We start from the raw sequence: 26,029 nt of genomic DNA, 5'->3' as shown, positions 1-26,029 counted from the left end.
ATCAGTCATTCATTTCAAGAATACAAGACCAGAGATGTATTGCTAAGGTTGTATAAAGCTCTGGCCACACCACATTTGGAATACTTGGACCATGTCTCGAAGGTTTACCATGTATCTATGTGCTGTCCTTGGAGGGGACCCAAAGGAGGTTTACAAGAATGATCCTGGGCATGAAGGCCTTATCATATCAGGAATGGTTGAGGACTCTGGGTTGGTACTAAATGGATTTAGAAGGATGAGGGAGATCTAACTGAAACTTACAGAAAACTGAGAGGCCTGGATAGAGTTTTGTGGAGAACATCTTTCTGCTGGTAGAGACTAGGTCCTGAGGGCAGACTCTGTAGAACTGAGATGAGGAAGAATTTCTTCAGCCAGAAGGTAGTGAATCTGCAGAACACACTGCCACAAAAGGTTGTGGACTGTATTTAAGACAGAGACAGATAAGTTCTTGATTGGTAAGGGGATCAAACATTACAGGGAGAAGGCAGGAGAATTGGACTGAGAAATGTATCAGCTATGGTTGATCAGTGGAGCAGATCCGATGGTCTGTACATTCCCTCTCACTCTCACATGCTGACCAGTGCTGTCAGCCTTTCAACCACTCCAGTTGATAACTTATAGAAGGGTAATCACCTAAGCACAATCCTGCACAATCACTGAAATTTTTCTCTCCCTCCCATTTTCAGATCAGGCTGGCAGGCAACAAAATGGAGCAAAGCAGTATGTCCAAACTCATCTACATTTCCCTCAGAGGCAATGGTCTCCACACCATTGAGCCAGTTGCAATAGGCCTTGTGAGTATCTGAGAATATTTAGGATGAATGAATCTCTTTTTTGCTCTTTAACTCCCAGGACACACTGATCCTACTGTTAGGAATGATGTATAGAATTCAGAAGTTGTGACCAAAGATTTCTTGCTTCCCACTCCACCCACTTTCTCTCAATCATATTGATTTTCAACTTTCCGATACCTAGAAAATGTTGCCTGCTCAGCCACAGGAGCCAAAGGAAGGAGAGAAAGAGAGCTATAGCAAAGTAATAAAGAAAATGCCCCTTCACATGATCGCATACTTGCAGTTGGCACCTCAAATGCTGGCACAGCATGTATCTCAAAGACAAGCAAAGAGTTGTGATCAGTATGTGGTGAGTCATCAATCACGCGTGCCAGGCCAGGGCGAATTGATAGCTCATTTTACAGCTGACATGACCGCAACTTTGCAGACAAACTCTATTGCAGAGGACTCTGAAAGTAACATAATAGAACAGCAGCAAGAATAGACTACACAGCCTTTCAAACCTGCTCCAATACTTAATACAACTGAGTACAATAATATTACTGAGCTTCTGCCTCAACCCCATCTCCACTCTGCCCTCTCGTAATCTATTAATACTCTAAAATGAATAATCTCTCAGCCTTGAATATTCTCAACAATGAAGCATCTGCAACACTCTAGAATGTGGAATTCACCACTGTCTGAGTGTAGCAACTTCTCATCTAATTTCTAAATGAGAAATATATCCTAGACTGTGTCCCATATTCCAACTCCCCAGGCAAAGGTAGAACAAACCCTCAGAGTCCAGCCTGTCAAGCCCCTTCAGAGTCTGACATCATTCCATAAGATTCTCTCTCAATCTTCCAAACTTTGTAGCTCAATTAATCCAGCTGCTTAACATGGAACAACCCTCTCTTCCCTGGATACAATCTAGCAAATCCTCTTTGTATCATCACTAATCATTCCTTAAACAGATCCCAAAATGGTGCACAGTACTCAAGATGTGACCTCAGCAAAGCCCTGTATGATTGCCAAAACATTCTTAGTCTTGTACTCCAGTTCCTAGTGATGAAGGCCAATATGCCAGTTGCCTTCCTAATTGTTTGCCACATCTGCGTGCTTTCTGTTCTCCTTGTTCTTGTCCAAATCTTTCTGAACCACATCATTTGCAAGTTTCACACCTTATAATATTCCACTTTTCTGGTCATACAACTAAAGTAACAACCTTAAGCACCAGCATTATACTCCATTTGCCATCTTACTGCACACTCATTAAATCTACTCACATCTCTTTGCAGCCTCTGCCCTCCTCACAGTTTGAATTCCTAATTAGCTTTGCATTATCAAACTAATATCCATTATTCCAAGTCACTAATACAGATTGTAAATACTGATCTTTGTAGTCAGTCCGCCACCTTGAGAATGCCCATGCATTCTAACTTTCTGCTACTTGTCTATTAACCAGTCTCCAACCATGCTCATATTACCCCCAACTACAAAAGCCCTTCATTTAACTCTTTTTTGCAGTACCTTAATGAATACATTTGGAGTTCCAAGTGTAGATTAGAAGAAGATTAGAATCCTACAGAATGGAAACAGGATCTTCAGCCCAACAAGTCCATACCGACCCTCCAAAGAGTATCCCCCCAAACCCATTCCCCTACCCTATATTTACCCCTGACTAATGCACCTAATACTATGGGCAATTTAGCTTGGCCAATTCACCTAACCTGCACATCTTTGAATTGTGGGAAGAATCCCATGCAGACACAGGGAGAATGTGCAAACTCCACACAGACAGTCGCCCGAGGTGGGAATTGAACACGGGTCCTGGCGCTGTGAGGCAGTAGTGCTAACCACTGAGCCACCTTGCCACCCATGTAGTATGTATAAGATATCAGTCACATTCTTAATTCATCAATAAATTCATTAAAAAAAAATTTCTTCCATAAAATCATGTTGACGCTTTCTGATCAGACTGATTTTCCAATTATATTGTTAAGACTTCCATATTAATAGATTCCAGCATCTTCCTAGTGGCTTGTGCAAGGCTCACTGATCTACATTTCCTTACGTTTATGCTCTATCATGTAATGGTCCCTTCAGTATTTACTGCTAACTTCCATTATGCTGGGTCCATTATAGAATCAATGGAATTTGAAAACTGTTAGCCAGTGAATCCATCATCTGCAAATCTCTTTTCTAGAACCCTAGAGTATAGATGATCATGTTTATTAGCCAACAATCCCTTAAGTATCTGTAATAGTTTTTATTGCTGATATTACTTTTAATTCCTCATTCTTTTTATTAGGGCCTTGGTTTCTAGAATGGAATATAAATGGAATGTATTTGTTTTAGTTCTCTTCCATTTCCTCATTCTTCAGAGTAATTGCTCGAAAAATAGAAAAGAAAATCTGCAGTAGGCCACTCAGCCCTTCAAGCCTGCTTTGCCATTCAATATGATCATGGCTGGTCATCTAACTCAGTATACTTAAAATCTCTTGCAATCTTTCCTTATTCTCTTGGCTAGTTTATTCTCATATTCTGTTTAATTCTCTTTTCATCAACTTTATATTTGGCCTTTGTGGGTTTCTAAAACTCTTCGAATCCTTAGGCTTATTACAATACTTCACAACATTAAACACATTTTTTAATCTAATGATATTGTTAGCTTCTCTAATAAACCACAAATGGATTTTTCTTGAATTTTTGTTTTTGTTATTAAAAGGTATTTCCGTTGAACATCTTGATTCTTTTAAATGAATGTTTCCCACTGTATATTTACTGCAGTACCTTTTAATCTATTTATGCAATCAAACTTAGCTATGGCTCCCCTCCTTGCCAAGTAATAGACTTTAAGAAAGCTTCAGACTCAATTTTGTAATTTTCAAACATAATAAGGAATGCTTTGAACCCTTTTCTCAGTGGATCTTTTGCAATGAGATTACTTGTTAACTGATTTATTGCAGAACAATATCTAAAATAACTTTATTTCAAGGTCAATTCACAGCATATTAACTAAAAACAAAGAACAGTACAGCACAGGAATACGCCTTTCAACCTACCAATTCTGCACCAACACAGAATTATTCCAAGAAACTGTCAGGAAACATTGTACAAATGCATATTCTAAAGTACCTTTGCTGATTTATCATGATTGTCTAAGGATTAAAATTCCTGTAATTAATATATTACTTTTCTCACAAGATCCATTTTTTTTCCACATTTCTTGCTTCATGTTCTGTTCAGTACTACAACACTACTAAGGAGTGCTGAAAACTACTTCATTCAGTGTTTTCTGACCATGCTTATTCTTAACATTCACCCATAATGATTCTACTTTCTGATCCCCGAGCCAAGGTCCTTTCTTATTACTGTCCTTAAGTCATCCTTTAGTGTCAGGGCTCCTCCTCCTTAATTTAAAATTGCTTTCCTCTTCAATATTTGAGCCCTGAAATTTTAATTTCCCATGATTGACCACCTTGTTAACATGTCTCCGTAACAATTGTTAGATTTGAATCATATACCTAATTGTGCCAATTGTATCTGTCTTATTATGAACACTTCATGGATTCAAATAAAGAGCTTTTAATTTTTTTTCCACCATTATTCTGTATGTCTTATTCATTAAACTCTGTGACTTCCCGAATATGAGGACTGCAGAGGGAGTGTCTTTGTGGTTATCTTTTTGAGAGTACAGTCAGTGGATTAGATTAGATTCCCTACATTGTGGAAACAGGTCCTTTGGCCCAACCAGTCCACAGCGACCCTCCGAGGAGTAACCCACCCAGACCCATTTCCCTTTGACTAATGCATCTAACACTATAGACAATTTAGCATGGCCCTGCACATCTTTGGACTGTGGGTGGAACCGGAGACACGGGGAGAATGTGCAAACTCCACACAGTCAGTCACCCGAGGCTGGAATTGAACCCAGGTCCCTGAGTGCTGTGAGGCAGCAGTGCTAACCACTGAGCCACCGTGCCGCCCAGAATTCTTATAAAAGATTTTTAAATCTCCAATTGTAAACATTCGTTCTCTGAACAGACATTTAAATTGATTTTCAATTATAGGATGTAGTTTATAACAAACTGCCAATGATAATAGAGACTTTGTTTTAGTTGGGTACATGAGCATGGATGAGTTGGGAACATAGGATAGCCATCGAGCAGCACAACATAGCCAAGACAGTTATATTTTGAAGATGAAATTTCTGGGTCTCAGGAAGGTTACAACCATAAAGGTAAAGCAATGCAATTCTAGCACAACTACTGCACAAAGTCCATGTCGCACAATAATGAAAAGGCAACTCTTTTAAATATCCTCTGTGCTCTTGGCACTTAGAGAGGATCCCAATTACCAGCAGCTATTGAAAGGTTATTGCTGAACTTAAACAGTTCCATTTTTCTCAAAAAATGGTACAACTCTTTTTAGGAAGTTGACCGTTTGACAAAAAGTAGAAAAAAAAATCCAAAAAGGAAGAGGCAAATCCTACTGCACCCATTGCAAATAAAGAATGTTCAACAGTCCTGTAAAATTGCGGACAGTATACTCGCAGAAACGTAAAAACTTTGGCTTTAAGCCTTATGCATGATACAGGCAAAATTTTATCAGTTAGCAAGGTTCCAAATGATAGCTGGAAAGCCAGGGACAACAATGTCTCGGCTGTTTAGAGAAGCCCTGGTCAGGTTTTATACTCATGGTGTTACCTTTAAAAGGCAGCAGCCTACCTTAAGCTGCTGGCCAATTAGGGCCGGCAGCAGTACCACCAGGAGTGATATGGTGTCCATTGCTGAAACTGCAGTCAGCAAGAGGACACAGTGATAGTCACTGCCCTCAGAACAATGTGAGCCAGGTCAGAAGTCAGGTCCCTGCAAGGGAGGAAGAGCATCCTTTGCTGCCTGGGCAATCCTTCATGGATCTGTAATGATTGATTCTTGTCTGCACTTAGTGCAAGTTAAAACAGTTAGTAATAATTAACTGGCTGCCACAATAAACTGAAACTATATTAAAATATACCTATTAAATTTTGCCATTCTAGTCTTCCAGTGATCCAGTTCTGCAGCGGGACCAATATCATCAGCCTCCTTTCTCATTTGCTCACTTTCAGCCAAGACTTGCTCAATTTGTTTAGTCCACGACATCAGCACTCCCTCATGTTGCTCCACTAATTCGGTATTAGAAGCTAAAAGCAATTTATGTTTAAATAAGTCAATTTCAGTTATTTTACTATCAAAAATATTTCTCCATTCAATCTCCATTCAATTTTGAAATAAAACAGAGCAGCAACTGTTATGAATTTGAAATAGTTCTATTAACTTTCAATACATTAGAGACTATATAAAGCACAAAAGCAAATGTTCCCGCATTAGGATTAACAATCTGCCTATAGAGCTTCATTTTACCTTCCACAGAACAGACATAAAATTGATTTATCACAGATGCCGTGATATTCCACAAAACTACAATAATACTTGTAAAACTTTTAAAAACTTAAACATTTTAAAAATATTTTAATAATAACAGACATTAAATGTAAAAAGAAATTTTAATATAAATTTAACAATTTACCCAAAAACTAAATCTCTCAATACTCCATTTATCCTGACAAAAATGTGAAGGTTAAATCCCTTTTCTTTACATTTATACCAAAAGCTAATCAGTTGACATTAACAAACTCTAACCCATTTAAGTTGACCAATGCCTTAGTTGCAAAATGTGGATCCATCGACTCAGTGGGTCATATGTTAAAGGAGTCAGTAACATTGAACTATGGCCAAAGCATTGTTTCCTGATTACTGGTCAGTATGGCCCATGATGATTGTCCTGTTCTTGAGGGTGAAAATGCAGGTACTGCATATATGTGTTGGATGCATGCAGATTAGGAAGATCATGACATCAGTTAGAATGTAACATTGATTAGATGCATGAATTGCTACTTTTGATCTCACCTGCTTCTACCTGCCTACTGAGTAGCAGTCCAGAGACGTCCCTGGCACTCTCCTGCCCACCTGCAAAACAAGCAACTCCAGCAAAGCATCCACACATATGGAGGCAATCTCTCTTGCCTACTGAGCCAATTTCACGTCCCTCCATATGATTTTGCAATGCTGGCCAAACACTTTCAGCCCTTGCTCTTGTCAGAATACACCTCACGTTTAAGTCTAGCTTTAAGTAATGCAAGCCTGCTTTAATTAGATGGGCACTGGCTGCCTATTGAGGTGCACAGCCATTGTACTGGACTGCATGGCACAACCACAGAAATAAACAAGCAACACGCAAGCAAGTTTTCATGACCAATCAGGCAGAGAGTAATCCCTAATCATGATCCCACACTAATGAATTTGACCCCATTAAATCTCTAAAAGCACTAAAGCCTTATGTTGCTTCCAAGATATGTCAGCATGAACCAGCAAACCCCTTCATCGTCCTGTGTGAAGATTGAAAGGGGTAGATTTTTTTCTCTTGCGAGCATGTAAGCAAATTTGAGGACCGGGTTTGAGTTGAATCTCACTGATAAGCTCTGAATAGCAAAAGGACATCCTGAGGCAGGTCAAGAATTTGGATCAAAGGAATTCTAGTTTTCAGGGATGCCAACAATAGATTAGATTAGATTCCCTACACTGTGGAAATAGGCCCTTCAGCCCAATCAGTCCACACCGACCTTCCAAAGAGTAACCCAACAAGACTCACTTCCCTCTGATTAATGTACCTAACACTATGGGGCACTTTAGCACAGCCAATTCACCTGACCTGCACATCTTTGGATTGTGGGAGGAAACCCATGCAGACACAGGGAGAATGTGCAAACTCCACACAGACAGTTGCCCCAGACTGGAATCGAACCTGGGACCCTGGTGCTATGAGGCAGCAGTGCTAACCACTGAGCCACCATAGGTGCAGGGAAGTCATGAAATAGGGCAGCACGGCGGCTCAGTGGTTAGCACTGCTGCCTCACAGAACAGGGACCTGGGTTCGATTCCAGCCTTGGATGACATTCTGCATGGAGTTTCCACATTCTCCCCGTGTCTGTGTGTTCAAGGCTATGCAGTTTAGCTGAATTGGCCATGCTATGCCATGTAGTGTTCAGGGATGTGCAGGTTAGGTGGATTAGCCATGGGAAATGCACAGTAAAAGGGTCAGTGTGGGTCTGGGTGTGATGTTCTTCAGAGGGTCAGTGTGGATTCAATCGGCCAAATAGCCTACTTCCACACTCTAGGGATTCTATGAGAGGCTATGCGTTTGTGGGTAAGAAGACCAGGAAGGGTGACTCTGGATGAGTGTCTTTATGGAACCAAGAGGGATTTCTCCTTTGAACTACACAACAGTACCAATCTATAAGAAGCACATGTGACTGCTGCTCAATGCCAGTACACAATGGGCCTAGTGTATATAGTAAATGTCTTGTTCATGTGTCCCTTAAAATTATAATCAGAGTCCTACAAGCATCATGAAAGCATAGGTTAAAAGGTAGTTCCAGATGGGGACTGTGGCCAACAAGTGGTCAGAGTGCGAGAGTTAACAGACCTGTCATTCCAATGATTAATTTGATTTCTCCTATGGTCAGATGATACTTGTTTCAGCAAATTAAACATCAACCCAAATATTGGCTGCAGGTGTCCTGGCACACACAGCACTTAACAAACGAATGATGGAAATCTGCTCTTCTTGTCCAACCTATGTCATAGTTCACATCTTTGAAGAATAAACTTTGATTACAACACAGACACATGGTTGCCTTTCAATTTTTTTGACCTAGCCTAGATCTTTTATGTAGATTTCAAAAAATTAAATCATGATTTACTGTCTCCTATTTGCATGAAATAGCACTGGAGATGAAACCCTGTTTAGGACCATATTGTAGAAGTATCTGCTTTCATGGACCATGCAGACCTCAGAAACTCTAAGCTCTACTCTCAGATAACCAGGATTCAGAGGTGATGATCCTGAACTGGAGGAAGGAGTGATTCAGAAAGTCAATGGGTGGGTGATTGAGGACTGAGGTCAGCAGGAAATAGGTGGAATCACTCCACATTGCTTCAACACAAGGGATCAGTCAGGGCTCCTATGCATTAATTGGGTTACAAGAAAGCTGATGTTATTTCAAATCCATATGCAGGACAGAAAATTAATTTTAACACTTCAATTTCAGTGCACTCAGCCTATTAACATGCTGTAGCTCTAACCTACTAATCACCCAATTGTCCTGCTTAGCTAAAGTCAATTCAAAGGGAGTTACTTCTCATGAAAGTCAAATACCTCCCAAAAAGTAAATGTAAACAGATAAGTTATACAATTATTTATAGATTTATTTCTTAACTGTTTTACCTCACCCTTCCACATCTAAAGTTTAGCTCTTTGCTGGACGATGACTGTGCACCAAGGAGTCAAGAGAGTGGTGCTGGAAAAGTGCAGCTGCTTAGGCAGCATTTGAGGAGCAGGAGAATCGACGTTTCGGGCATAAGCCCTTCATCAGGAATGTGCACCAAGGAGACAGTGCTGAACTCCATACACTGTATGCACCAGAGATTGGTGCATGGAACAAAATGAGAATTCTGACATCGAAATGGACTCACACAAAATTTTTGCACTGGGTGATGGGGGGTTTCAGGGGATGGCTCAAGAAATAATTGAATCAGTGAAATATTTCCTCCAGAATGCATGATCACATGGCAACTCTCAGTTAATGGGCAGATCGCACACTGTTTATATGCCTTAAATTATAATACCTCCAACCTCCCAGCCTCAGTCCTCATGGTCTTGGAAATCCTGGCCTCGGAACTTCTGTCCTCAGCACAGACCCAACCAGCCATCCTCTTGGCCTAACATGGCCATCGGTCAGCCCAGCATGGCATTGTCTTGGCCTGGCATGGCGATTTCCCAACAGTTCAGTGTGGTGGTCTTTGGTCTCTTGACCAGGTATGAAGCCAGTGTGGATGTCTGGTCTCAAGGTGATTCCAGAACGATCTCCCAGCCTCGTTAGAGTCAGGCTCAATCTGGAGTCAAGGCCAGTTGCAGACTGGAGGCTAGGTGCCAGCATGGACTGGATTGGAAGACATTGTCCTGAACTTTTATTCTGCATTTTATAATTTATCCCTAAAATCTGAAAAATCTGGATGTCTTTACTTATCCATTTTGCCATAAACTGCAACTGAAAAAGCTGTACATAGGAACCTTTGAACCTAAGATGGCAGCATAAGCGGCGACTTGTATATTTTTCACTGTACTCAATTGAGTACATGAGACCATAAAGTTAATTCTAAAAATTCTAATTCTGATATATATGCCATCAGATAAAAATATTATAGACAACATGTATGTCAATTAGTTACATACAAAAGGAATTAGACTGTATTGTTAAGTCCTCTTGCATATTGGATCCACATGGACAGCATTTTCCTCCATTCCACAATCATGTGTTGGCAGCAGATTTTGTGGAATTTCTATTAATTCTAACTTTCTACTATGTTCTAGAAATTGAATACGTTAGAGTCTAGAATATACTTTCTGCTTAGGGTTTTATTTCAACTATCCACAGACAATAACCTATCCACTCCCTAACACCCCTCCCAGTTCACTCTGCTTTATACACAAATAACTTTTTACTTCACATACCTGTTGGATTTATTACATTTAACTAGCTTCCGAGTATCACAATTAAATCTTATCATCTGAAATATCTGAGGCATTCACTGGTTGCATGTAAGTTAGCTACCCTCCTTCCAACCCAATCTCAAACCACTCACTGACAGATGCCAACCTGGAATGTGGTCCATAAATTTTTCAAGCTTAATAATGGCATTTTCTGTGCCTAAAAGTCATTTTCTGTGCAATTCTAATATCTGGTCGACATGGACGAAGGGTCTGTTTCCATGCTGTACATTTCTATGCCTCTAAAATAGCATTAACTAGGGATGGTGCAGAAGGGAGGGTTTTGGATTCCTGGTTAATTGGGGCTCTTTCTAGGGTAGATGGGACCTCTGCAAACAGGATGGTGTTCACCTGAACCACAGAGTCAGAGAGGTATCAATATCTTGAGGGGCGGGGAATGAAATTTGCTAATGCTCTTTGGTTTAAACTAATTCAGCAGGAGGATGGGAACCAAAATTGTAGTCCAAGTATACGAGAGGTTGAGAGTAGTGAAGTCAGAATTAAGATTTCAGATCGCAAAAAGACACCGGCAAACAAGAAGTTGGTTTGAAGGGTGTCTACTTCAATGCTAGGAGCATCCGGAATAAGGTGGGTGAACTTGCAGCATGGGTTGGTACCTGGGATTTCGATGTTGTGGCCACTTCAGAGACATGGGTAGAGCACAGACAGGAATGGTTATTGCAGATTCCAGGATTTAGATGTTTCAGTAAGAACAGAAAAAAATGGTAAAAGAGGAGGTGGTGTGGCTCTGTTAGTCAAGGACAGTATTACGGTAGCAGAAAGGACGTTTGCGGACTTGTCTACTGAGGTAGTATGGGCTGAGATTAGAAACAGCAAAGGAAAGGTTACTCTGTTCAGTGTTTTCTACTGGCCTCCAAATAATTCCAGAGATGTGGAGGATAGGATAGCAAAGATGAGCCTCGATAGGAGCGAGAATGATAGGGTAGTTGTTAATGGGGGCTTAACTTTCTAAATATTGACGGGAATACGATAGTTCAAATACTTTAGATGGATCAGTTTTTGTCCAATGTGTGCAGGATGGTTTCTGACATAGTATCTAGACAGGCCAACAAGGGGCGAGGCCATGTTAGACTTGGTAATGGGTAATGAATCCGGCTAGGTGTTAGATTTGGAGGTAGGTGAGCACTTTGGTGATAGTTACGTTTACTTTAGTGATGGAAAAGGATAGTTATATACCGCAGAGCAAAAGTTATAGCTGGGGTAAAGGCAATTATGATGCAATTACACAAGATTTAGAATGCATAGGATGGGGAAGGAAACTGCAGGGGTTGTGCACAGTTAAAATTTGGAGCTTATTCAAGGACCAGCTACTGCAGGTCCTTGCTAAGTATGTACCTGTCAGGCAGGGAGGAAGTTGTTGAGCGCAGGAGCCGTGGTTTACTAAGGAAGTTGAATCTCTTGTTAAGAGGAAAAAGAAGACTTACGTTAGGATGAGATGTGATGGCTCAGTTAGGGTGCTTGAAAGTTACAAGTTAGCCAGGAAAGACCTAAAGAGAGAGCGAAGAACAGCCCCGAGGGGACATTAGAAGTCGTTGGCGGATAGGATGAAGGAAAACCCTAAGGCTTTCTGAAGGTATATCAGGCATAAAAGAATGACGAGAGTAAGATTAGGGCCAATCAAGCATACTAATGGGAAGTTATGCGTGGAGTCAGAAGAGATAAGGGAAGCGCTAAATTAATACTTTTTGTCAGTATTCACACTAGAAAAAGACAATGTGGCCGAGGAGAGTATTGAGATTCAGGCCACTAGTCTAAGTGAGATTGAGGTGCATAAGGAGGAGGTGTTAGCAATTCTGGAGAGTGTGAAAATAGAAATGTCTCCTGGGCCAGATGGGATTTATTCTAGGATTCTCTGGGAAGCCAGGGAGGAGATTGCCAAGCCTTTGGTTTTGATCTTTATGTCGTCATTATCTACAGGAATAGTGCCAGAAAACTGGAGGATAGAAAATGTTGTTTCCTTGTTCAAGAAGGGGAGTAGAGACAATGCTGGAAATTATAGTCCTACGAGCTTTACTTCGGTTGTGGGTAAAGTATTGGAAATGGTTATAAGAGAAAGGATTTATAATCACCCAGAAAGGAATAAGTTGATTAGGGATAGTCAACATGGTTTTGTGAAGGGTAGGTCGTGTCTCATAAACCTTATTGAGTTCTTTGAGAAGGTGACCAAACAGGTGGATGAGGGTAAAGCAGTTGGTGTGGAGTATAAGGCATTTGATAAGGTTCCTCACGGTAGGTTATTGCACAAAATGCGAGGCTTGGGATTGAGGGCAAATTAGTGGTTTGGATCAGAAATTAGCTGAAAGAAGACAGGGAAGTGGTTGGTGGTAAACATTCATCCTGGAGTTCAGTTACTAGTGGAGTATTGCAGGATCTGTTTTGGGTGCACTATAGTTTGTTATTTTTATAAATGACCTGAATGAGGGCATAGAAGGATGGGGGTTAGCAAATTTGTGGATGACACTGAGGTTGGTAGAGTTGTGGACAGTGACAAAGGATATTGTAGTTTACAGAGAGACATAGATAAGCTGCAGAGCTGGGCTGACAGGTAGCAAATGGAATTTAATGCAGAAAAATGTGAAGTGATTCACTTTGGAAGGAGCAACAGGAGTACAAAGTACTGGGCTAACGGTAAGCTTCTTGGTAGTGTCAATGAGCAGAGAGATCTCACTGTCCAAGTACATAGATCCCTCAAAGTTGCCACCCAGGGGTTGATAGGGTTGTTAAGAAGGCATACAGTGTGTTAGCTTTTATTGGTAGAGGGATTGAGTTTCAGAATCATGAGATCATGCTACAGCAGTACAAAACTCTGGAGCAGCCACATTTGGAATATAGCCTACAGTTCTCGTCACCGCATTATAGGAAGGATATGGAAGCTTTGAAAAGGGTTCAGAGGAAATTTTCTCGGATGTTGTCTGGTATGGAGGGAAGGTCTTATGAGGAAAGGCTTAGGGACATGAGGCTGTTCTGGTTAGAGAGAAGAAGGTTGAGAGATGACTTAATTGAGACATATAAGAAAATCAGAGGGTTAGATGGGTTGGACTATGAGAGCCTTTTTCCTTGGATGATGATGGCTAGCACGAGGGAACATAACTTTAAATTGAGGAGTGATAGATATAGGACAGATGTCACAGGTAGTTTCTTTACTCAGAGAGTAGTAGGGACGTGGAACGCACTGCCTACAACAGTAGTGGATTTGCCAACTTTAAGGGCATTTAAATGGTCATTTGATAGGCATATGGACAAGAATGGAATACTGTAGGTTAGATGGGCTTCAGATTGTTCCACAGGTTGGCGCAACATCAAGGGCCAAACGGCCTGTACCGTGCTGTTATGTTCTATGTTCTATGTTCTATGCTCTAGGTGTTTTCAAAATTATGGAATCACTAAATAATGCAGTATCCATTTTATAAAGACAAAATAAATTTGATTTTTTAATGAAGATCTACTGCATCAATAACTTAAAACTCTTGAGATCTGAACCTTCAGGAAAACTTGACAGTTAAAATATTAATCTTCCCTAATAAATCAAATCACTTGCTGAACAAAAATACCAAAAAGAAAGCACAAGTATGCTTTCATATTACATTAAACTCTTAAAATTATTTTTTAAAAATATAACTGACTGTAGAACATGAAATAGAAAATAAGAGCAGTATTAAATAAAACATATTTGATACCTGCATTCAAATAGTCTGCAGGGCCATGCAAATTGTCAAAATTATATCCTGTGGTTGCTTCTTCAAGAATTATTTGACGCTCCATATTTTTCCTGGCAGAGGACAAATTGCCAATAAATTTGTCTAAGGACTCAAGGAACTCCTGAATCTGGGCACTCTTTAGTCCATCTTTAATAGATCCCCAATTCTGCTCATTGGTGGGAAAATAACAACAAAAAATAACATATTAATAATTCATTTAAATATTGGCTAGAAATTGTAGCATTAAAGGGGTAGTTTTTGGCTACAATAAAATTTCCTGGTGTGCTCTTATATATTTGCAATGCCAATAATGTTTACTATAAAATCTATTATTCAGTTCACTGATAAAAACCTAACCAAAGTGATCATGCACATGAATCAAATTACCAGCATGAGACATAATGACTCGTTAGTTTCTATAAAATATAAAAAGGGTACAACAAAAAATCAACAATCAAAGAAAACTAGAGTAAGGATCCAATAATCCATTGTGGTGATGTAGAAGAAGACCAAACTCCCTGGATTCAGCAAGGCCTTAAAACAGCAAGTTATATTTAGTAACATCTTGAACATAAGAGAACCAAGGTTTCTATCAGGAACATTTTAAAACAAAATATGACACTGAGCCACATAATGAAAGATTAGGTTGGATAATCATAGTTTGGTCAAAGAGGGAAGTTTTAAGGAGTGACTTAAAAGAGGAAACTGAGGTAGAGATGCAACAGCAGATAATTCTAGAGCTTAGAGCCAAGGCAACAGAAGGTAATACCATCAGTTGACGCAACATCTCTTTGATGAATAAGTAATACCAGGTAACTTTAAAAGACATATCTGCGGATCACAAAGTACACAGCTAATGTACTACCACTGCACCACACATACTATGAAGTTAATGAGCAGCAATGGGAAAACTCTCAAGTGGTTAGAGTCATTTCTGGTACAAATGAAGATAAATATTGCTGATAAAGGATGTATCATCTCAGCATCAAAAGTATATAGTTGCAGGATTCTGCCCTGAGAAACATCTGTGCTCAGTGGTGTCAATGAATTTCCCTCCAACATGAAATTACAAAGTAGATTGTTTGCAGAAATTCACCAAGATCCTCAAATAGCACCTTCTAAACCCAGAACCACCTCCACCTAGAAGGGCAGCAGATAGTTGGAAACACCACCCTCCAAGGCACACACCATCCTGACGTGTAAATATATTGCTGTTCCTTCCATGTTGCTGGGTCAAATCCTGGAATTCTGTCCCAAATGACACTGTGTGTCAACCCACAGCAGATGGACTGTAGCGGTTCAAGAAGGCAGCTCACCACCACCTTCTTAAGGATAAGTAGGGTTCGGCAATAAATGCTGGCCAGGCAGCCACACCCACATACTGTGAATGATACTTTAAAAAATCTGCAAAGACCAATGACATGGTCAAGATTGTTTGTGAGCAGCAGTTGCAACCACACAATTGGACAGTGCATGCACTGCTCATGTGCAATGCTATACTTATAGCTGGCTTCAACCTGCAATTGCCTTTGAGTAACCTCCCATCACTCAGAAGTGGAATCTATGTGTTTGTCCACAACTTGACTGATACTTGCTGATAGACATGAAAAACTGCCTGATTTTGTATCTGCATGATAAGACTTAATTACTGTGAGCTTGTATAACGTGGCTGAGAGGGAAAATTGCCAAAGGAAAAACAAAGCAGGGATGCTGTGAGCACCAAAGTAGGTACAAAATACACGAGCACTAAGAAAGCAAGTGAGATGCAGCCTAGTCCAACCCTCGAGTTGCGTGCCTGTCCCTGGGTGCAATATATCCTTGAAGCAGCATTCCAGTGATCGATATTGTGGATTCTAATGTGCAGCATTGAAGTTTAGAACCAAACTATAAATGGATTGGAGATATGCCACTATGCTGCAGTGAAACTAGTATGTGTCAGATGTCAATTTGAATGGAAGTAGGGTCCATGAGTTGCCCATGGAGTGTGCCCCAAGATGTTAGTGACTGGCATCCATGATAAGTATCTTGAGAAGCAAGCAGTGAGTTTGAGTCATCAGATAACCACTCCTTGATGGATGTCTGACCAAAATTTCTCAAATTTATCATCATGACCCATATTATTCAGGGGCTGGGAAGATTCTGCCCATGGTTCCTGAATACTCAACATTGTAAGCAATGCAAACAGTTAACCTTCCAATTCCTCTGTAGAACAAACTTTTGTCCATTATTTTAGCACAGGACATACAAAATAATACATAAATATTAGTTTAGGAGGATTTCACTTAGTTTGTGGTCCATTTTCTGTGGTCACAGCAGAACTCAATGTGATATAACACAAATTGCTAAATTGAAAGATTGATGTAATTACTGCATCAATTTATTCAGGAGTAATTTGTGGTTGTTGATGGTTTTGCCTTATAAACTGATATAGCTATGAGTCAGGAAATAGAAGGAAAGAACAAGAACTAAAGAAAGTTATATTCTCCAGGGAAATGGTGGTGGAAATTGTGGGAGACGCAATCCCTGGGTCCTGATGGACTTCATTCCAGCATCTTAAAAGTAATGGCTAGTGAGATAGCTGATGTATTGGTTCTAATTTTCCAAAATTTTGCTCAGTTCAGGGAAGGTGATATATTGGAAAATAGTGAATGGAACTCCTTTACTTCCAGGGAAGGAAATCTGCCATACCTACCTGGTTTGACCTACATGTGAAGTCCAGACACACAGCAATGTTGTTGTCTTTTAATCAACCTCTCGGCAACTAGGATCTGGCAGTATATGCTGGCCTAGCCTCTGATGCCCATCTTGAAGAGCCTAATTTTTAAAAAAATCAATAAGGGAGGAAGCCAGAAAACAGGAAACTACAGGCCAGTTCGTTCAACATCTGTTACAGGGAAGATGTTGGAGAAGCTATTATCAAAGAAAGGATAATTTTAACATAATGAGCAGAGTCAACATGGTCTTATGAAAGGAAAATCATATTTATCAATTTATTGAACTTCTTTGAAGAAATATCATGTGCTGTGGAGAAAGGGGAAATGTTAATGTACTACCCTTAAATTTCCAAGAATCCATTGAGAAGGAGACACATTAAAGATTACAGCAGAAAATAAAGGCTCATTTTGTAGTCAATAATATATTTGCATGGACGGAAGATTAGCTGAGCACCAGGAATCATAGAGCATGGGTCTTTTTTTCTGATCATCAGAAGTAGTGTACCACTGGGATCAGTCCTTGGGTTCAATATTTTACAATTTATTTAAATGACTTGAATGATGAGATTTGCTAATGACCAGTGTTACCTCTAATTATCTTTGAAGCAGCACAGGCTTCCATGGTCCATGCACAGCAGCAATCCCGGAACCAGAAGTCAATGCCATGAATAGTGCACCAATGTCAATGGCTGTGCATGGAACCTTGGAACCTCAGAGGGAACATTGCTATTGACACAAAGATACATGGAAAAGTAAGTTATGTAGAGGACACAAGGAGTCTACAACAGCATTTCGATTACGTAAATTAATGGGCAAAGATCTGGCAAATTGAGAATAACGTGAGAAATCCAGAAATCGTTCATTTGGCAGGAAAATGAAAAGGAAGCAGTTTTACAGAGACCTAAGATATAGCAGAATCTGGATGTCTTCATGTATGAATCATAAAAGAATTAATTGCAGATAAAACAAGTAATTAGGAAAGCTAGTAGAATGTTAACTTTAGTGCAAAAAAAATTGAACAAAAGAATATAATTCAGTTATGCAGAGTATTGATGTGACTCCATCTGGAGTGATCTCTACAGCACTGGCTTTGTTATTTGATCAGGAATGTTATTGTGCTGGAGGTACTTAAAGAAGGTTAACTAGACTTATACCTGGAATGGGGTATTGTTTCATGAAGGAAGATTGGACAAGCTAGGCTTGTATCCAGTGTAGCTTAGAAGTTGACAGGATAAATGTGGAAAATATGTCCTCTCATGTGGAAGAATCTGGGATTCGGGTCACAGTTTAAAAATAAGTTGCCACCCATTTAAGACAGAGATAAGGAGATTTTTATTTTTCTCTCAGAGGTCCATGAGACTTTGAAATATGCTTCTTGAAAAAGCAGTGGAAGCAGAGTTTGAATAAGACTTAAGACAGAGGTTGCTAAATTCTTGGTAAGCATGGGGTGAAAGGTTATGAGATCTTGGCAGAAATGTGGATTTGAGGTTACAATCAGACCATGATTTTATTAAACAGTGGACAGGGAAAAAAATGCCTAAACCTGCTCCTAGCCCATATGCTTGTATTTATTTCATATGCTTCAACTTACAGGTTAGGAAGCTTGTTAGCTCAGTTGACAGGATGGCTGGTTTGTGATTCAGAGTGATACTAATAGTGTGGGTTCAATTTCTACATTGACTGTGATTAACATGAAGGATTCTCTTTCTCAACCTCTCCCCTCAACTGGGGTGTGGTGACCATCAGGTTAAACCATCTCCAGTTGTGTGTCTCTCTCTCTCTCTTTAATGAAGGAGTTGCTCTACAGTCCATTAGGACTACAGAGTCTTTACCTTTGCTTACATCTTAATACATTTCATAAAACATGATTATCAATCTGCATCATTTTTTTATTCCTTGCAAAGAGAAAGATGAACAAGATGTTACATTGGGATCATTCCAGAAAAACAAATGTGACCAATGTTGCAATGGAATTTGCTTGGGAAAGATTACCTCTTGAGATCGCAGTGCTGGTACCATTATACTGGCCAAGAGTCTCTCCAGCCCTTGAAGTAGATTCCCATCAGGGCAATTGAGCATGCCAAAATTTACTTCCTAAGCAGAAAAAAAGTTTTTACGTATGAACAAATAGTACTACAAACCTCGACAAAATTGAAGAGTGAACCATTTGTATAAATGCTAATATCATAAATTGAAGACAATCTGAAATTTTAACAGAGACTATCTAACAAGAACCTTTACAAGCATTACCACATTAATTAGAATCATAGAGTCATAGAGATGTACAGCATGGAAACAGATCCTTCAGTCCAACTCGTCCATGCTGACCAGATATCCCAACCCAATCTCATCCCACCAGCCAGCAGCTGGCTTATATCCCTCTACACTCTTCCCAATCATATACCCATCCAAGTGCCTTTTAAATGTTGCAATTTTACCAGCCTCCGCCATTTCCTCTAGCAGCTCATTCCATACACATATCACCTTCTGTATGAAAATGTTGCCCCTTAGATCTCTTTTATATCTTTCCCCTGTCACCCTAAACCTATGCCCTCTAGTTCAGGACTCCTCCACCCCAGGGAAAAGACTATGTCTATTTATCCTATTCATTCCTCTCATTCCAGTCTGAAAAACAACTCTCCATCACCACCCTCTGTTTTCTACCTTTGAGCCAGTTCTGTATCCAAATGGCTAATTCTCCCTGTATTCCATGAGATCTAACCTTGTGAAACAGTCTCCCATGGGGAACCTTGTCGAACACCTTACTGAAGTCCATATAGATCGCATCAACCACTCTGCCCTCATCTATCCTCTTTGTTACTTACCCATAAAGCTCAATCAAGTTTGTGAGACATGATTTCCCACGCACAAAGCCATGTTGACTATCCCTAATCAGTCCTTGCCTTTCCAAATACACATACATCCTGTCCCTCAGGATTCCCTCCAACAATTTGCCCACCACTGATGTCAAGCTCATGGGTCTATAGTTCTCTGGCTTGTCCTTACCACCTTTCATAAATAGTGGCACCTTTGATTGAACTAACTCAGCTGTAAAGACAATTGTCAAAAAGGTTAATAAAAAGAGACCAACACATGAAACAATCTCTTCTTTGACAAATTGATAGACCTTCATATTTATCATTTTGAAATGGGGATGTCTGAAAGATCAAGAAAGCTATAGTACCTTTGCATATATCATTCCAGGAGAATTCTCTTATAGTCAGCAATTTGGCCACTAACTCAAATGATCTCCACCACAAACTGATCTCTCCAGGGGTTGCAGTATTAACCTCTGAGGCCTGAATCATATTTCTTTTTAGCTAAGTCTGAGTTGTGTCAAGTTTTTCAAAAGTTTGTTGCCATGAGGCCCAGCAGGTTCTCTAACTGTATCTTACCAAACTCATCTCATTGATGATCTACCACACCTCTATTATATTTCTCACATCTGATCTTTGCCCAATTGTATCATGTGTCATTTCCAGAACAATTTTACATTCAGTGGGTATCCACCAAATCAGGCCCATAGAGCACCAGACAAGCACTGTCATTCCAGGGCTGCCCTACATTGTGGCTGACATTTCCTCTGAACATGGCAGATAGACCCAGCATGCCTTCTGCACTGCCTACTCTCTCTCTTGTGTCACCTTTCCACCTGCACCAAAGTAATAAATGTGCCACCAATTTTCAGCTTTCACAATACCTGTCGCTCTCTCATTCCAGCATGGAAAGAGCCTATGACAAAGCAAAAAATGTCAAGACGGGTTGGTCTGCCCATCCTTTATGAGTGGATGTGCCTGACTCTGACCATCCCAAACAAACCCTTGACTTACTGTGCCACAATTCCTGAGAGAAAACTATTGTCCCTGACTTGTCTGAGGTCTGCTGGCAGCTGTAATGTACTTTCTGGCTTTATATCTGCACCAAACAGCAAGATAAGAAAGAAGTAATATAAGCTTCATATCTCTAGCTAAGGGGACAAAGCATCAAAAGGCAAGGTAAGACAATGCAACGCAATGCTGGGATGCTGAGAGGATCCAGATGGGCTGAGAATGAGTGAGTAATATGACAATAAACAAAGTGTCCAGAGATGTATTCTGGTCCAGGAGTTGCGTGTGTGTCCCTGAGTGCACAAGACCCTTGCTGCATCATTACAATGATAATTGCTGCTGCAGCCTGAGGTGCATCATTGAAGGGCAGAAATATCCAGAGCTTGGCACATATTGGATGCCAATGTTCATGGTCATGAAATGCATATGACCAGTGCCCATGGAGTGTGCTCAGGATGTTGGAGTCCAGTGTCCAACATGGAGTGGTGGTTCAGAATAAATTATAAGCTGAACAACAGTTGGTAAGTTTGATAAAAGAGGAGACTGAATATTAATGAGGCAGGTTGGGCTGTTAATAAGGTGTTTAACCAGCAACGATTACCAAAAACTGACAACTCGTTGTTGCCAAGTGTGAATCTTGCCACATCTTTTGTAAAAAGCATAAAAGGTGGTGTGAGTTGCTCCTGACATCAAGTTGGGCCTCTCTGTGCTTGTCACCAACTTCTTGCCATAGCTCACATCACTCAGACCCCTATAAGAATCCTTCCTGAATAATAGAATCATTTTCTCAGATCCTACTAATGTTCTGCTTAAAGATTTTGCGCTTTCATTCCTCTTTTTGTTTCATTTATTGTCAAGTCAATGTCAGTTCAAAGCACTCTGCTTAGATTTGATTTTTCCTTCAAAATAAATAAAACAATAAAACTGGTTTTGAGTATTAACATTCTAAATAGATTTTGCTATGCATGTTTATTGATTCAATAGAAGAATTGTTGTAAACAAAGGCAAAATCGAAAAGAAAGCAGTCCAATTTTTGATTCTAATTCTAATGTAACTATAATAGGATGTGAAATTAAAAAGTATTTATTTTTGGGCAGTGCTTTTTTTCTGGGATTTTTTAAAGTCTGAGTTCTTACTGCAATCTTTATTCCATAACAGAGTCCATTTTCTCACTACTCTCACAATTTACCCAGCATGGGCTTCCACATCTGTTCTTATTAACGTCAAACTTAGTCTTAGACTAATATTTGTTGACTTTTGGCTTACATGATGCTCAAATATAGATTTAAATGAACACTTTCATGCTTAATTTAGCACGACTAGGTGGCATCAAAAAAAAGCATGAGTGAGGTAAATTAAGTCTGGCTTCTAAATACTTGCCTTTTAAATCACTTTGGACCCACCCTGCAAAAACTCCATCCAATCAAAAATGTTTGCTTGAGCTTCCATCTGCCCTATGTTCCCAGCAATTATCAAAAACAGACTGAATCCTGTGTGCACCAAAAGCTAATGATTATGGGTTTACAGAATTCAGATATAACAACTTGTTGGAGAGTATGTAAGATATATATTGAGTCATCCATAAACAAACATTTGTTAAACTAGTAAATATACACTAAAATTACATGTTCCAATTTCTTTCGACAAATTAATTACAAAATTTGAAAGAAAAACAGAAATTGCTGGAGGAATTCTGAAGATGGGTCACTCGCCTCAATACATTGACCCGAATACTAATAAAAATGGGTTATTCAAATTTAGCCTTGTCAAATCATTACAATAATGCAGGAAAGTAGCAGTATTATCCACAGATAAGCCCTCATAAAGTGCCCAGACTGTTATTCTGTGTGCTTAATTTAAAGACATTGCTGCAAAATGAAAGTATCCATGACTTAAATGGCAGTTACTGTTGTATAGAATTTAAGCTCCATTCTAAGATGGAATAAAATTTGCATTATCCACAAATGATGTCCCGAACTGAAGTCCTGTCCAGGAGCAAATGTCACCATGGCAGCCAAATGTCCTGTTCCCGAACAAGCTTTGTCAGAATATCATTGTTAGAAGAACTTATGGGTAGGGTATTTAAGACAGAGACAAGGAGGATTTTTTTTCACAGAGTGGGTGTGAATCTTTGGAATTCAGTGCAAGCTCAATCATTGAGAATGTTCAAGTCAGAAATTGATCGATTTATAGAGACGAATAACATCAAGAAATAGGGACATAATGCAGGAAAATTAGGTTTGAGATAAATGATCAACCATAGTCTTGAATGGCAGAGCAGGTTTGGTGGGCTCAATAGCCTACTCCGGTTCCGAACTAAAAGATATATTACCTTCTATGGATTGACTCTGTATTTATTGTGCAGTTGAATTTATTTCTGTGTCTTTAAATTCTATAATGTAAATAGTGAAAACAAATCTGGGCAAGCTGTTTTAGCCAATATATATCAGAAGTTGGTCTCTGCCTTATGAAGAAAATATAGTAAGCAGCCTACATATTCTCCAGTCAGCAATATACAGAGATTAGAGTTCATTTTTCAATCTCATCATCATAACTAATACAAGGCAATTTATGGAGGCAGGTTTCAGTTCCCAACTGTGGCAGAGTACACCAAGACAACTATAAATCCAGCCAGGACTTCACTATGCCAAGTGTGAGCTTTGTACTACTGTTTCTGATATAGCCCTGTACCAATAAATTCCAATTGTTCCCATTCAAGTTAACAAGAAATTAATAAATGTTATTCAAATTATTTTAATTTTACTTACATTGCTGGTTTTAAATTTCAAACTTAAAATGCTCCTCTAAGGTTCAATTAAAAATTTCCTCTTTAGTACTTGATAATTCATAAGCAAAGAATTTGGAAATAGGGACAGAAATTGTGATCAGGCAGTTCCCACATTACAAACTGGTTCTGTTTTGGAGTCCATTCTCAAGTCAATTTGTTCACATGTCAGAACACAATGCAAGACAATGTAAAGCTGCCATTTGTAAGTATAGGAAATGTCCCATGTCAAGCCTTTAAAATTATAATAATGCATGAGATTACATTTGTAAGTGCAAGCATTCATAAGTCGGATATTCAAAAAAATCAGGGACCCCGTCTCAAGCATTTCATATCATTCTGCTGGAAAGATTGCTTTGAAATATGTGTGTGGTCATGAATAGCCTTATTCCAAGTTTACATTGGGGGCTCAGATATGGTAAACATTTTGGGATCCCATGTCCCAAATCCTATAATATGGGCAAGAGTGCCTTAGCAAGCAGTAATAAGATGTCTGGACCAACTAGGTTCAGAGCAAATTACTGTGAAAATCTGAAGTATAAACAGATAATGCAAGAGTATTCAGCAGGTCAAGCTACATCTGTGGAGAAACAAACCCAATTCAGTGATTTCTTTTTCATCAGACTGAAAAATTTTGGAATACTTCAGCATGAAGAGGTTCTATACCTATAGAGATTATACACTTCTTCTTAATAAAGAGGAGCACAGAATAGCAACTGGATTCTGTCAAAGGAAGGAGAATGTACAGCCAGCGTACTTAGCTTGGAATCTCGATGGGAATCCTGGATCATTATATTATTTGACCAGATACTGGGCTATAAAAGGTACACTCCACATTTTACATGGCAAAATACATGCTTACAAGATCATTGAAACCAAAATATGTAATAATAATTACAGCACTAAATCTATATATAAATTCCTCTGAACGATATTGCTGTATGGACACTTAACATTTATATAAAATCATCTGCTATTTATAAATTATTAGTAGCTCTATTAAAAGAATTGGGATACTAACTCTGACAAGATACCAAATAAAGGAATTTCCTGGACGATATGACATCTTCGTATTTTGACATATGTCGTTGATAAAAAAAAACTGTGCCACAGTATTTCCTTTAACATTGACTTCTCAGAATAGTACTGACCTGAAACACATTAGCTGTGCTGATGCTTTTATCAGTAGTTCTAAGAAAGAATAAGCAAGTCCCAATCAAACCCTGAAAAATGGACACAAGAGAAAGTGAAAGACCTCAGTGTGAGTTTTCCATATATTTAGAAAAGTCTTTTTAAATATGTTATAAGTGAAAATTTCAAACTTTTAGCATTAATGATGATGAAAATACAATTTAAAATATATATAAAATTTTAATAATGAAAACATAAACTGAACTTTACCTCACTGGAACCATCAGTAATGAACAGCCTTTTCTGATTTACCCCTCTGGACATATCTGCACTTAAATGTCGCAATCCTGAGATCTGATGAATCAAATAACAGATTTGTGAACAAACTGAAAATCAATCATTTAGAATTTTATCAATTGCTTAAACTGATTAAATATTCAAATATAAAATTTAACAAGTCCTAATCAGGGGATATTTTAGTCAATCAGATGACCATCTGTTTGATTCATTTAAATTGCGTTTCAGAGAAACACTTTGTAGAAAAACATACTGTCAGATGGCTTTAGATTTTAAAATTCAGCATTAACTAGAACTTTGAATTCAAGCAGAGCAGTGGCCCATTCACTGTTACAATGATTTGTAACAGAATGCATTTAATTAAAGCCTCGTTAATGAATGTGTCTAAATACTTTTAATTCAAGCAATAAACACTTACTGTCACTGTATCTTGGTAGAAAAATAGTAATTTTTTAGATCCATTTGGTGCGAAGAACTCTTCAATCATGTGAAACTGAAAAGGAAGGTTTAATTGTGAAAAATGCTGATGGTTGGGCATACAAAATAAATGTTTGCTCATTATTGAGAAGTATACTGCGTAGACAAATATAATAATACTGTCAGCTTCTGCAGAAGTAAAATAAAACTTACTGTTCTCTGAAAATATAATAGATTACAATAAACACTTTGAGAAATGAGAGTGTAATTTACTGCATAAGGTAGACCAGCACTAAATAGTCACACCTAGAGTTACAGTGACTTGGTCCTGAGCTACATAAACTAATTTCTGTAAATAAAATGCCTTTCTCTTAAACATAAGAGCCTGGATATTGTAGTCATCAACAAAGTGACATGGCTCATTATTGGCTTTGAAAAAGATTTCCCACATAGACCTAGAAACTAGATGACATGAAATGAAAATCAGAGTGGTAACCTGGCGACAGTTTGTCACTTGCTCCTCTAACCATTCATCAATCAGCAAAATCTCAGAGCACAACTCCCCTGTCCATTTGAAAGCATCAATTCATCCTACATCCACCACACTCTCAGATAGCATGTTCCTAATCACTAGCTGCATGAAAAGGTTTTTCCTCATGTCACTGTTGCATCTTTTGCCAATTACCTTAGGTTTGGTCCCTGTGGTTCTCAATCC

The 26,029-nt window shown here is 39.0% G+C and overlaps 1 protein-coding gene across 1 annotated transcript in view; it reads right to left on the bottom strand.

Annotated features, from left to right (window-relative positions):
- The window catches only part of LOC122549951 (dynein axonemal heavy chain 5), a 366,961-nt gene that overhangs the window by 325,560 nt on the left and 15,372 nt on the right, over positions 1-26,029 (bottom strand). Inside the window, exons 4-9 of the mRNA XM_043690232.2 lie at positions 25,316-25,390; positions 24,871-24,954; positions 24,621-24,692; positions 18,850-18,951; positions 14,123-14,309; positions 5,793-5,958 (exon numbers count right to left, since the gene is read on the bottom strand). Of these exons, the coding sequence (XP_043546167.2) occupies positions 5,793-5,958; positions 14,123-14,309; positions 18,850-18,951; positions 24,621-24,692; positions 24,871-24,954; positions 25,316-25,390 (686 nt within the window). The remainder of the gene's footprint in view (positions 1-5,792; positions 5,959-14,122; positions 14,310-18,849; positions 18,952-24,620; positions 24,693-24,870; positions 24,955-25,315; positions 25,391-26,029) is intronic.

Source organism: Chiloscyllium plagiosum, unplaced genomic scaffold (assembly GCF_037043375.1).
Source record: "Chiloscyllium plagiosum isolate Xiang-an unplaced genomic scaffold, Cpla_swu_hap1 HiC_scaffold_5, whole genome shotgun sequence".
In the NCBI taxonomy this organism is placed as follows: Eukaryota; Metazoa; Chordata; class Chondrichthyes; order Orectolobiformes; family Hemiscylliidae; genus Chiloscyllium; species Chiloscyllium plagiosum.
Note: the sequence above shows the minus strand (reverse complement) of the source record. Positions and strands in the feature narration are given on the sequence as shown.